The sequence below is a fragment of the Aureococcus anophagefferens genome (genome assembly GCF_000186865.1).
Source record: "Aureococcus anophagefferens unplaced genomic scaffold AURANscaffold_10, whole genome shotgun sequence".
NCBI lineage: Eukaryota > Pelagophyceae > Pelagomonadales > Pelagomonadaceae > Aureococcus > Aureococcus anophagefferens.
The window spans coordinates 656,094-669,121 of record NW_008705570.1 but is presented as its reverse complement, the minus strand read 5'-3'; the positions used below and the strand labels follow the sequence as shown (position 1 = coordinate 669,121).

General features: G+C 71.9%; 4 protein-coding genes across 4 annotated transcripts; 2 read left to right on the top strand and 2 right to left on the bottom strand.

The window, feature by feature from the left end:
* Nucleotides 1-671: 671 nt before the first annotated feature.
* Nucleotides 672-1,076, bottom strand: AURANDRAFT_27060 (hypothetical protein; the record flags this gene model as incomplete). The annotated part of the gene is made up of 2 exons (XM_009039001.1): nt 672-902; nt 1,020-1,076. 2 exons carry the CDS (start codon nt 1,074-1,076, stop codon nt 672-674), a joined length of 288 nt encoding a protein of 95 aa, XP_009037249.1.
* Nucleotides 1,077-4,720: 3,644 nt separating this feature from the next.
* Nucleotides 4,721-5,832, top strand: AURANDRAFT_26805 (hypothetical protein; the record flags this gene model as incomplete). The annotated part of the gene is made up of 2 exons (XM_009039170.1): nt 4,721-5,019; nt 5,220-5,832. Coding segments are annotated over 2 exons (912 nt in total), but the record flags the coding sequence as incomplete, so codon positions are not given.
* A 375-nt stretch (nt 5,833-6,207) lies between these two features.
* On the top strand, nt 6,208-6,723 carry AURANDRAFT_26732 (hypothetical protein; the record flags this gene model as incomplete). The annotated part of the gene is made up of 1 exon (XM_009039171.1): nt 6,208-6,723. A coding segment is annotated over one exon (516 nt), but the record flags the coding sequence as incomplete, so codon positions are not given.
* Nucleotides 6,724-7,415: 692 nt separating this feature from the next.
* AURANDRAFT_71699 (hypothetical protein) lies at nt 7,416-12,623 on the bottom strand (the record flags this gene model as incomplete). Its single annotated transcript, XM_009039000.1, has 4 exons — nt 7,416-8,420; nt 9,050-9,688; nt 9,882-11,454; nt 11,567-12,623. The coding sequence occupies 4 exons, from the start codon at nt 12,580-12,582 to the stop codon at nt 8,040-8,042; spliced, it is 3,609 nt and encodes a 1,202-aa protein (XP_009037248.1).
* Between the last annotated feature and the right edge of the window lie 405 nt (nt 12,624-13,028).

Here is a 13,028-nt window from a genome sequence, read left to right as displayed (position 1 = left end):
CTCGCGGGACCGCCGGGACCGCGGCCGCCGCCGCCGCGACGACGACTCCGCGAGCCGCGACCGCGGCCGGAGCCGCCGCGACCGGAGCCGGAGCCGCCGCCGCGACCGCCGGAGCCCGTCGCGGTCCCGGTCCCGGTCCCGCGGCGGCGCGCCGGCGCCCGCGCCCGCCGCGCCGCCCGCGCCGCCGCCGGCCGCGCCCGCCGCGCCGGCCGCGCCGCCGCGCGCGACGGCGCCGGACGTCGCCGCCGCGCTCGCCCGAGCCCGCCAGCTCGCGGGCACGACCGCGCCGCCGCCGCAGCCGCCCATGCGCGGCTTCTACGGCGGCGGCTTCGGCGGCCCGCCGCCGGGCGGCGCGTTCGGCGCGCCGCGGCCCGCGGGCGGCCGCGGCCGCGGCAGCGTCATGCCCGCGTGGATGGCCAAGCTCTCGGACGAGGAGAAGGCCAAGGCCATGGACAACGCCAAGAACCTCCCCGGCGCCGCCTCCTAGCTAGGGGGCGCCCGCGTAAGCGAGTGGCCGCGACGGCCGAGGCCGCGCTTCGGTAGGCTAGACACCTCCGTAACGAGCGGCGCGCGCGGCGCGAGGTCCCGGGCCGCGCGCGCGCGGCCGCCCGCCGCCGCCGCTCGCCGCCGCCGCCGCCGCCGGCGCGCCCGCGCCGCGCCGCGGTCGCCCCCTAGCCCTCGAACTTGCCGAGGATGTCCGAGCCTCTGAGGAGGTGGAGCTCGTCGTCGCCGATCGTCACGGGAGTCGCGCCGTACTCCGGGAGGAGGACGACGTCGCCGACGGCGACGTCCATGGGGATGAGCGCGCCGGCGTCGTCCTTGGCGCCGGGGCCGACGGCGATGACCTCGGCCTCGTTCATCTTCCGCGCGTTCGCGTCGGGCAGGAAGATGCCGCCGGCGGTCTGCGCGGGCGGAGGCGGCGGTTTCGAGCGGCGACGGTTTCGAGCGGCGCGGCGCGCGCGTCGCGGGGGGGGGGGCGTGCGTCGACGCGGCGCCGGCGCCTGGGTCTTGGCCTCGACCTTGCGCACGAGGACGCGGTCGGCGATGGGCACGAGGCGGCGGGCCGTGGAAAACATGCGCGACGCCTGCGTTGCGTCGGACTCGCGCGGCGCGGCGGACGAAGCGATGATGCGCGCGAGAAAGACGGCGAGGCGCCGGAGCGCACCATCGTCTTCTGTGCGCTTCGCCGATCGATGCTGAGTCGGTGGGGGTGGAAGGTGCACTTCATCGTCGACACGCGACATCCGAACTTACGTCCGAGGCGTTCTTCGGATCCAACTAAAATTAAAGTTACCCGCCGAGGCCGCAGTGGGCCCACTCGAAGTCCTCGTAGACGAAGGGCAGGTGGACGTTGCGCGGGTTGAGCTTCTCGTGGAGCTCCGCGTTCGTGTAGCCCCCCTGCGCGCCGTCGCGGCCCGTCACGAGGTCCCGGAGCCGCGCGAGGTGCGACTCGTACGAAACCGCGTGGTAGTCGGCCCGGCTGTGCTCGCCGAAGAGGTCGTAGAAGGGCAGTTTCGCGTCGCGCGCGAAGCCCCAGCAGCCCGACGGGATCGCGCGGTCCGCGTCCTCGGCGGTGTCGTAGTCCCAGGTCTCGTTCAGGCCGCTCAGCCGCGCCTGGGCCCAGACCCGGTCCGCCAGCGAGTGGGACGGCCAGAAGAGGGGGTCGTTGGGCGCCGCGAGCGGGCCCGTGAACGCCGCGGCGGCCGCCGGGTGGAAGACGAGCTTCGCGAAGACCGTCGTCAGCGCGCTGTCCGCGCCGTCGCGGAGGGGCGCCCCGTCGCGGTCGAGCCAGCGCCACCGCGGCGGCGTGCCCGCCTCGTAGGCGATGAAGTCGGACACGCGCGTGCCCTCGGAGCCGCCCGCGGCGAGCTCGAACAAGAGCGTGCTATCCACGGCCGCGTACGCGAGCTCGTACTCCGCCGACGGGTCGCCGGACGCGTTGGCGAGCTTCGCGTCGAGCTTCGCGCAGGTGCAGGCGCAGTCGGCCTCCGCCGTCGCGCCCCGGACGCAGTCGCCGGGCCGCGGGCACGTGATCGGGTACGCCGGGTTCAGCTTCGTGTCGTTGAAGAGGCCCCGCCAGAACAGGTTCAGGTTCAGCACGACGTTCTCCAAAGCCGGCGCGGCCTCGGGGTGCGCCGCGGCGAAGGCCGCGAGGTCGAGGCCCGACCCGGACCGCGGCGGGAACTGGCAGCCCGCCGATCCGCCGACGGCCGTGTGGAGCTCCGCGTGGAGGTCGTACTCGACCCTGGCGCGCAGGGCCGTCGTCGTTTTGGCCGCCAGGGCGCCGCGCAGCGCCGCGCAGCCGGGCAGCCGCGCCTCCGTCTCCAGGCCGCACGAGCTCCGGTACCGCCGCACGGTCCGCGCCGCGTCCGTGTTCCAGGCCTCCGTGAGCGTGCCCCAGGCGTTGGCCTCGGGCCAGCGGTCGAAGCCCAGGGCGCCCTGGGCCGCGAGCGGCAGCGACGCGCCGAAGCCGTTGGCGGCCGCGTCGTACGATTCGTCGTCGGCGAATTTTCCGAAGAAGGCCGCGGAGAACACGGACGAGTTCGCCGCCCAGTCGCGGCCGTAGGCCGCGTCGTCCAGCGTGTAGTCCCAGTAGGGCGCGCCGCCCATGGCCGGGTCCACGGCCGCGAGCGCGAGCTCGAACTCGCGCGTGAACGCCGCGTGCGCCGTCAGGAAGACGTCCGCGCCGTGGTAGGGCGTGCACCCGAGGAGCGTGCGCCGGTCGAGGTGCTTGATGGTGAGCGCCTCGTAGTTCGTGAACCGCGACCCGTACGCGGCGATGCCCGCCTCGAGGCCCAGCGTGTGGATCTCCTTCGTCGCTCGGAAGTAGCGCCGCCGGTCCGCCGCGGAGAGCCGCCGCAGCTCGCGCCGCACGTACTTGCAATAGACGTCGAAGGACCCGACGTCGTTGGCGATGACGTAGCGGCCGCCGGCCATGGTGCAGACGAACGTGAGCGAGGCCGCGGCGGACGCGACGACGTACCCGTGCGCCGCGGACGCGTCGGCGCCGAGCGCGAGCCCGACGGCCTCGCCGAGGGGCGACGTCGCGTAGGTCGCGGCCCAGGCGCCGCCGTCGTCGCCGGACGCGAGGGCCACGGTGCTCTCGCGGTGCGCCTCGGCGATGTACGCGAAGGGGTAGAGCTTCGCGGGCGCCACGGCGCCGTAGTCCGCGTTGCTCACGACGATGGTCGCGCCGTCGGCGGCCGCCGCGACGAGGGACACGGCGGCGCCGCCGCGGCGCTGGAGCGCGACGACGGCCAGCGCCGCCGCGAGGGCCAGGCCCAGGCCGCCCAGGGCGCCGCGCCCCATCGCACTTTGGGTGACACCCAGGCTGCCCCGGTTGGTGCAACGAATCTTCTGGGGCTGCTCCATCGCCCCGGGGTGCGCCGCGATGGCCCACTAGCGTGCGGGACTTCGAGGGCGAGCACTTGGTCGTCGCCGCCTGCGTGCCGCGCGCCGGCGCCCAGCTCCGCGATGGCCAACTACGGCAAGCTCGGCCCCACGGGTGCCATGCTGTCGCAGAAGACGTCGAGCCTCGACGACGAGCACGCCGAGTTCAAGGAGCTCGAGCGCAGCGAGCAGCAGCTCCTCAAGCAGCTCGGCTTCTACAAGGAGCGCGCGGAGACGAAAAAAGAGAGCGACCTCGAGTTCCACCGCATCGTCGGCGCGCAGCTGCCGTCGGCGAGCCAGCCGCGGAGTAAGACGGAGATGAGCCGCGAGAGCTTCGTCATGACCGCGCGCCAGCTCTGGGGGCTCGACGCCGCGGCGGCGTCCGCGGTCTTCCGCGCCGCGGACCTGCGGGGGCTCGACTGCCTGAACCGGCGCGAGTACCTCATCCTGCGCGAGGCCTTCCACCACGCGGACGCGAAGGGCGACCCGGCGCTCACGAAGATCCGGTGCGCGGCGCTCTTCCACAAGTACGACCGCCGCGGCGACGCCGGCAGGCTCACGCGGCTCGACTACCGCGACTTCGTCGCGGATTTGTGCGCGGGCGACACGCACGTGGACCACGTGCTCAAGTCGGTCCTCGGCGCCCGGGAGAAGCTCGGGCGGCCCGGCTTCGACGCCGGGGACATGACGCTCGGCGACTTCTCGCGCGACCTCATGGACGGCGACGTCGCGGCGCTGTTCCAGAAGCGGGGGCCAGTGCAGCAAAAGAGAGCGACATTCCCAACTTCAAAGGCTCATATCTCGGCCGTTTTCCACTCGTTTTGGCTGATTTTTGGACGAGCGATCATCTCTCGGAACGGCCTCGACGCGTAGATGCTTTTTCCGGAACGCGCGCGCGCGGAACACTCACGTTGAAGCGACGTTGAATCACCCTTTTGCTGCCCAGGCGGGGGCTCTCCGGCGGCGACCTCCTCAAGGCCTTCAAGGGCGGCGACTCGCTGCGCCACCGGAGCCGCTGGAGCCGGGCCGGCGCCGAGGGCTTCGACGCGGGCCAGGCGTCGCGGCCGGGGCTGCGCGTGGCGCTCGAAACGAGGGCCTCGCGCTCGACGCGGGCCTCGAGTGCGAGTTCGAGTGGCGCGGGCCGGGCGCCGCGGAGCGCGGGAGCCGGCTCTTCGACCTCGCGTCGTCCGTCGTCGACAACGGCTTCCGGCTCGCGCGGGTCTGCTGCGACGCGCCGCGGGACGTCCTCGACCGCGACTGGCTCGGCGGGCCGGGCCAGTGCCTGGAGGCGCTGTTCGGCGCGGGCGACGAGGCGCGGTGGGCGACCGCGGTCGTCCGCCTCGCGTCCGCGGCGAAGAAGATCGCCGCGGGCCAGCCGGGCCTCGTGCGGGCGCGCCTCCCGACGAAGATCTTCGGCGACGTGCACGGCCAGCTCCGGGACCTGCTCGTGCTCTTCGGCAGCTTCGGCTTCCCGTCGCACAAGCGCGGCGGCGACGTCGAGCTCTGCAGCTACGTCTTCAACGGCGACTACATCGACCGGGGCACGCACCAGTGCGAGGTCGTGGCGCTCCTCTTCGCGCTGAAGGTTTTGTACCCGACGCGGATCTACCTGCTCCGGGGCAACCACGAGTTCAAGGCAGGGCAGGACAAGAGAGCGAAATTCCCAACTTCAAAGGCTCATATCTCGGCCGTTTTCCACTCGTTTCGGCTAATTTTTGGACGAGCGATCATCTCTCGGAACGGTCTCGAAGCATGGATGCTTTTTCCGGAACGCGCGCGCGCGGAACACTCACGTTGAAGTGACGTTGAATCTCTCTTGTCCTGCCCAGGTTCAAGGCGACGTCCGAGAACATGAAGCAGGACAGCTTCCTCGCGGCGGTGGCGCGCACGTTCCCGGACCACCCGGAGGTCTACGACGCCTGTTTTGATGTGTTCGCGTTCCTGCCGCTGGCCGGGCTCGTGGGCGACCGCATCCTGGTCGTCCACGGCGGCGTCGGCGACGGGTCGTGGTCGCTCGAGGACCTCAACGACATCCGGCGGCCGCTGGCGTCGCTGGGCGGCGAGGAGGCCTGGGTCACGCAGGCCCTCTGGTCCGACCCGTCCGACTCCGACGCGGACATGCGGCGCGGCGTCCACAACTCGCCGCGCGGCGGCAAGATAGTCACCTTCGGCCCGGACGTCACGGAGAAGTTCTGCGACGACAACGCGGTGGACGTCGTCGTGCGCTCCCACCAGTACGTCCGCCACGGCTACAAGTACATGCACGGCGGCCGCCTCGTGACGCTCTTCTCCGCGCGGAACTACTTCGGCAAGGAGCGCAACGACAGCGCGATCCTCCTCGTCGCGCGCGACGGCTACGGCCAGATCCGCATCCGCCCCAAGCGCCTGCCGGCGCTGGGGGCCGACGGCGCCGACTACCCGAGCCTCGCCTCGCAGACGTGAGCCTAAAATTCGCACCATGTGGAAGCTTGACGGCCGTTGAAGGCCTCGTTGAAGACGGTGCACGCGAGAGGGCGAGTTCTTTTGTGCAGGACACAGCCTTGTCAAGCTCTGATCGCGTCGCCTCGTGCGTTTTCGCACCTCCACCAGCTCCTCGACACTCCCGCTCAACTCCTCGACACCCCGCACAGCCACCATGCAGACGATCAACCTCAAGATCACCAAGAAGATGAACTGCGGCTCCTGCAGCGGCACGGTGCGCGCGACCCTCGAGGAGCTCGACTTCGTCGTCTCCGCCGCCGTCGACCTCGAGACGCAGACGGCCACCGTCGAGGTCCAGGACGGCGCGTGCAAGTGCGTGAAGAAGGACGCGGCAAGTGCCCCTGCGGCGCCAACTGCCAGTGCGCCCAGGCGGCCATGCGCTCGGCGCTCAAGGCGGTGGGCTACACGTCCGAGGTCACGAACTGCGGCGCGAGCGGCGCGGGCAAGCCCTGCCCCGCCCAGGCGCTGGGCACCTGCACGTGCGGGCCCGACTGCCAGTGCGGCGACAACTGCGACTGCGCGTCGTGCCCCGCCAAGTGCGGCGAGAAGTCCGTCGCGTGCCCGGCGCAAGCGCTCGGCACGTGCACGTGCGGCCCGAACTGCCAGTGCGGCGACAACTGCACCTGCGCCTCCTGCCCCGCCAAGTGCGGGCAGCAGAGCGCCGCCTGCCCGGCCAAGGCCCTCGGCACGTGCACCTGCGGCCCGAACTGCCAGTGCGGCGCGGACTGCGCCTGCGCGTCGTGCCCGGGCAAGGCGACGAAAGTCGCGGTCCCGGACGTCCTCGTCAAGGTCGGCGCGGCGCTCGCGCTGCTGACCATCGGCTTCATCGCCGGCCGCAAGCTCAAGCTCTAGGCGCCTCGATGAGATCCGCCCCGCACCCCCGTCGCTGTTTACGACATCACCCGCGCTTATCCCGGTCCTTGTCCTTCTCGCGCGCGAGGACCTCGAGGGCCGTGTCCCGGGGCGCGAGCGACTCGCGGTGCCGCCGCGCGAGGGACGTGAGCGGCCGGCCGTCGGCGGCGGCGTCCGCGGGCCGGTCGTTGCGGTGGGACCAGCCCGCGCCGGCGGACGCGCCGGCTCTGTCCTTGGTGTAGCCCGTCGACAGCGGCGACACGACGGACGCGAGCGCGGAGAACGGCGGCGGCGGCGCGGCCGCGGCGGGCCGCGGCGACGGGTTCGCGCGCGGCGGCGGCGCGGCGGCTTCGAGCGCTCGCTTCTCGAGCTTGCGCGCCTGCTTCTTCTCCTTCTTCGCCTCTTTTTTCAGGCGCTTCTTCGCCTTCTTGAGCTCCTTCTTCTCGCGGCGGAGCTGCTTGGCGGCGCCGTCGGAGGAGCTGGAGGAACTGGACGAACTGGAGGAACTGGACCGCCGGCGCTTCTTCTTTTCGTGCTTGCCCATGACTTATGCGCGATCGCTGCGATTGTTAGCGACCACTAGAGGGCGTCAGAGGCTTGCGCTAGAGGGAGAATCGATGCCCATCGCGCAGCACTCCAGCTGCAACCAGTCGGAGGTGAAGTGGCAGAATAAATCCAGCGCATCGGCGAGCAGGCATGGCGCGCAAAGCTTCCACGCTCCTGGCGCTGGCGAACGTGGCCTCGGCCCTGTCCGCCGTGCCGCGCAGCGGCCTGTCCCTGACCAAGGCCCTGGCGCCCGAGCTCCTCGACTTCGGCGAGGCGAGCTCGCGGGACGCGGCGGACACGAAGGTGCTCAACTTCGCGAGCCCGTCGGAGATCGAGGCGGCCTTCGCCGGCGCCGGCGTGCCCATCGGCCTCGACGGCGCCGCGGGCCACGAGGACGGTCACCTGCTCACGGCCTGCCGCACGGCCCTCGAGTACTCCGTGAGGACGCGGCACCCGCTGTTCCTGAACCAGTTGTACGGCGGCGTCGACGACGCGGCGCTCGCGGGCGAGTGGCTCGTCGCGGCCTGCAACACGAACGCGCACACCTACGAGGTCGCGCCCGTGTTCACGCTCGTGGAGCGCGCGGTGATCAAGCGCGTCGGGGAGCTCGTGGGCTGGGAGGGCGCGTGCGACGGTCTCACGACGCCGGGAGGGTCCGCGTCGAATCTCTACGGCATGCACATGGCGGCCCACGCGGCGGACCCGGGCCGCCGCACGCGCGGCGCCGCCGGCGGGCGCGCGCTCTGCGCTTTTGTTTCGGCGGACGCGCACTACTCGTATTTGAAGGCGTCGCGGATCATGGGGTTGGGCGACGACAACCTCGTCTCCGTGCCCGTGGACGCGGGCGGCCGCGTGCGCGGCCCGGCTTTGAAAAAGGCCATGGACGACGCGCGGGCCGCGGGCAAGACGCCCTTCTTCGTCGGCAGCACCGCGGGCACGACCGTCCGCGGCGCGTTCGACGACCTCGAGGAGGTCCAGGCCGTCGTCGACGAGTGCGACGAGCCCGTGTGGCACCACGTCGACGGGTCCTGGGGCGGCGCGGCGCTCTGGAGCCCGGCGCTGAAGGCGACGTGGCTCGCGGGCGTCGAGAAGGCCGACTCCATGGCCGTGAACCCGCACAAGCTCATGAACGCGGCGATCTCGTGCGCGGTCTTTGTGACGAGTCCCGCACGCGACGGCGCGCTCGCGGGCACGAATGGCGCCCAGGCGTCGTACCTGTTCCAGCCCGACAAGGAGAACGGGGACCTGGACACGGGCGACAAGACGATCCAGTGCGGCCGCAAGCCCGACGCGTTCAAGCTCTGGCTCATGTGGAAGGCGCTCGGCGACGACGGCATGCGCGCGCGCGTGGAGCGCTGCGTGGCGCTCGCGGACCACGCCGTCGAGGCCATCAAGCGGCGCGAGGCCGACGACGGCGCGCTGGAGCTGGTCATGGCGCCCCACTCGTTCACGAACGTGCTCTTCCGCGTCGTGCCCAAGCACCTGCGGACGCCGCGCGCCGCCGGCGCGGCGGCGGTGGAACGGTCGCCCGAGGATCTCGCGGCGCTGGCCAAGGCGCAGCCCTTCGTCAAGTCGGCCATGCAGCGCGACGGCGACGCGCTCATCGGCTTCCAGGCCTACGGCGAGGCGCAGTACGGCAACGAGGAGATCAACTTCTTCCGCATGGTCGTCGCCCAGGGCGACCTGCTGACGACGGAGCTCCTCGACCACACGCTCGACACGATGGTCAAGCACGCCGACGCGTTCGAGGCGCACTAGGAGGGGGGGGACTTTAATCGACCGTGAGCCGGATGTCCTCGGTGTCGGCGACGCGGCCCGCGGAACACCGGACGTCGTAGGCGCCCGCGGTCGTCGAGCGGACGCCGGCCTCGTCGACGAGGGACAGCGACCGCGGGCGCAACTCCATGGAGACCTTCGTCGACGCGGCGGGCGCGAGGTCGCGGACGCGGGCAAAGTCGAAGAGCTCGCGGAGCGGCGCGTCCGGGCGGCCGACGGCGGCGACGAAGCACGCGACGACGACGTCGCCCGACACGGCGCCGACGTTGCGGACGACGACGGAGAAGCGCGTCGCGGCGCGTCGCGGGACGCGCGTCGGACCGGCCAGGGAGACGGCGAAGGCCGTGTAGCTGAGGCCGAAGCCGAAGCGCCAGAGCGGCGCGACGCGGCGCTCGTCCAAGAAGCGGTACGTGCGGCCCGGCGACGCGGCGCTCGGCCGCATGGCCATGTCGCGGAACGGCGGCAGCCCCGCGTCCGGGAGCATCGTCGCCGTCAGCGCGCCGCCGGGGTTATAGGCGCCGAGGAGCGCGTCGGCGACGGCGACGCCGCCGAACTCGCCGCCGTAGCCGGCGAGCAGGAGCGCCGCCTTGTCCTTCGCGAAGGACGCGTCGACGGCGCCCGCGGAAACGAGGAAGACGGCGACCTGGGCAGCAAAAGGGTGATTCAACGTCGCTTCAACGTGAGTGTTCCGCGCGCGCGCGTTCCGACAAAAGCATCCAGCTGCGAGACCGTCCCGAGAGATGATCGCTCGTCCAAAAATCAGCCGAAACGAGTGGAAAACGACCGAGATAGGAGCCTTTGAAGTTGGGAATTTCGCTCTCTTTTGCTGCCCTGACGGCGACGGGCTTGCCCAGGGCCCAGATCTTCGAGAAGAGCGCCTCCTGGGCGCCGGGGAGCTTGAGGGACGTTCGGTCGACGGACTCGGCCTCGTCGATGGAGAAACACGTCGCGTCCTCCTTGGGCGGGCCGCCCCCGTAGTTGTCGCCGCAGAGGCCGAGCCCCAGGACGACGACGTCCGCCGTTTTCGCGAGGTCCACGGCCTCGTCGAGCGCGGCCGTCGCGGCGCCGGACGCGTTGCAGCCGACGGCGTAGACCACTTTTCCTCCGCGCCATCGCGCCTCGAGCTCCTGGAGCGGCGACCGGAGCAAGTCGGGCGGCGGCGTGCCGTGGTAGCCCGATAAAAGGTTCATGGACGCGTTCGCGTTGGGGCCGATCACGGCGAGCGTGCCCCGGCCGTCGAGCGGGAGTATCTGGTTCGGGTTCTGCAAGAGAACCAGGCCCTCGCGCGCGGCGCGGAGCGCGAGCGCGCGGTGCGCCGGCGAGTCGACGGCGTCGACGTCCGGCCGCGGCACGGGAGCGTCCGCGTCCCAGTCGTCCAAGAGCCCGAGGCGGAGCCGCGCCTCGAGGAGGCGCTCGAGGGGCGGCCGCAGGGCGTCCGGTCGCACCAAACCCGCCGCCAGGGCCTCGGGCAGCGCGGACGTGAGCACCTTGCCGCAGTTGCTGTCGACGCCGGCGGCGATCGCCGCGGCCGCGGCCTCGGCCTCCGTCGCGTAGCGCTTGTGGCGCGCGACCGCGTCCTCGAGCGCGCCGCAGTCCGTCGCGAGTACGCCCGTGAAGTTGAGGGCGCCGCGGAGCGCGCCTCGGAGGAGCGCGCCGTCGGTGCACGCGGGTTCGCCGTTCACGGCGTTGTAGCTGCACATCGCGGCCGCGGCGCCCGCGGCCACGGGCGCGACGAACGGGCCGACGTAGGTCTCCTCGAAGTCGCGCGGAGAAACGCGCGCGTCGAAGCTGTGGCGGTCGTTGGGCGGCGCGCAGGCGGCCGACCCGCACCAGTCCGCCGGCGGCGTGTCCTCGACGTCGACCTCCAGATTATACACCGCGAAATGTTTCACGACGGCGTTCGCCACGCGATAGGCGCCGTCGCCCTGGAAGCCGCGCACGAACTCAGCACCGTAAACCCCGTTCAACAGGGGATCCTCCGAGGGCACCTCCTCGATTCGGCCCCAGCGCGGGTCTCTTGCGAGATTCACGTTCGGGGCGTAGAACGTGAGGCCGAGGCAGCCCTCGAGGGACCGCGCGCAGTCGCTGGCGTTGTGTCGCTGGTTCCAGCGGAACAGCGCTCGCGCCTCCAGCCCGCTCGCGGCGCCGACAGCGCGCCATAAGTCGCGGTCGAACGACGCGCCCATCGCGTGCGGCGCGGGGAACTGCGTCGGGCAGCGGCCGGCGGCGCAGGTGGACCAGACGCCGTGGAGCGCTTCGCCGCCGTAGTTGAGCGCGGGCAGCCCGAGGCGCGGGACGGCGGCGGCCATGGTGCCCATTTGGCTGATGGTCTCGTTGACCGTGAAGCGCGCCGCGAGGTCGGCGACGCGCGCGCGTATGGGGAGCGCGCGGTCGCAATACGGGTAGGCGCTGAGCGGCGGCGTCGAGCAGTCCAAGGCGACGGCGCCGCGAAGGACGAGGACGAGGGCGAGAAGGCGCTCCATCATCGTGTTCTCGATCGATAAGGTGCACTGCACTTTACGCTGCGCTCGGCGACTCCACATCCCCGAGCTTCGGCGGCCCGCGGAGCGCGGCGGCGCGCATGGGCGCCGCGAGGGCCGCGGCGACGACCATCTGGACGGAGTGGTAGGCGACGACGGGGAGGAGGAGCTCGCCCAGGTCCGGGCTGTCGCCGTAGAGCACCGTCAGCAGCGCCGCGGCCTTGGACTCCGTCTTCTGCGACGCCATGAGGCTCACGGCGATGCGGTCCTGGACCGCGAGGTCCCGGCACGCGGCCCAGCAGAGCGCGAGGAGGGTGACGTGCGTCGCGAGGACGAAGACGGCCAGCGCGGCGAGCGTCGCGGGATCGAACCTCGGACCGAACGGCGCGAAGACCGTGCAGAAGAGGAAATAAAAGAGGAAGCACAAGACCACCTTCGTCGCCTTCGCGGCCGCCGCGCGGACGCGCGGCGCGGCGCGGCCGAGCTTCGCCTGCGCGAGGCCGCCCGTCGCGAACGGGAGCGCGATGACCAGGAACAGCGCGCCGACCTTGGCCGCGAGCGGCGCCTCGCCGGCCGAGGCGGGCGAGGTGCCCACGAGGAAGGCGACCGTCGCCGGCGAGACGACGGGCCCCAGGAGGTTGCCCAAAGCCGCGTTCACCGCGGCGACCGACGCGTCGCCGCCCGCGCCTTCCGCGAAGACGACGCCGGTCGTCGTCGTCGTCGGCATGCTCAGGCAGACCATGAGCCCCCGCGCGACGGCGGGCCCGAGGACGGCGGCGTCGAGGCCGCGGCGGTGCACGACGGCGTAGTAGGCGCCCGGCACCGCGACCAGCGAGAGAGCCTGGCACCGCGCGTGGACGCCGATCCGCTTCACGGCCTTGCGCATCGCGTCCCGCGGCAGCGACAGGCCCAGGAGCAGGAAGATGCACGCGATGAGGCCCTTCGAGTAGCGGTGGTAGAGCGCCGCGCCGGCCGCGGGCGCGCGCTGCGCGACGAGGGCGGCGGCGACCATGGCGACGACCATCCAGTGCTGCTGCAGGTGCCGGCGGAGGGACATGGTTCGCTGGGAGGCGCTAGTTCGAATCGCGATAGTGTTGCCGTGGGTGTGTGTTCACGGGGCAGCTTTCAATTCGACCTGGTTCGACGACCTCAGTGCTGTCGCGGATGCGCGCGGGCTGGCTCCATGCGCGCGATGATGTGTCGAGGCCGGGGCAGCTTTGGTTTGTAAATTTCTCTAATTTGGTCTCTAATAGGCTTAGGCTAAGAGGCGCCCCCTCTCAAAACCCCCCACCCTTTTTGCGCCGAGCTCCCAGAGGCGGCGGCGGCGGCGAACTCGTTGTCGGCGAGCTCGAGCATCATGAAAAACGTGCGGAAGCCGACCAGCGGCTCGCAATCGGCGAACTAGTCGTCGATCTCCGGGCTTGAGAAGGTCGTCAAAGAGCGTCGTTCTGCGAACTGGTAGGCGAGGCCGTGGGCGCGGCGACGACGTCCGTGTAGCGGTCG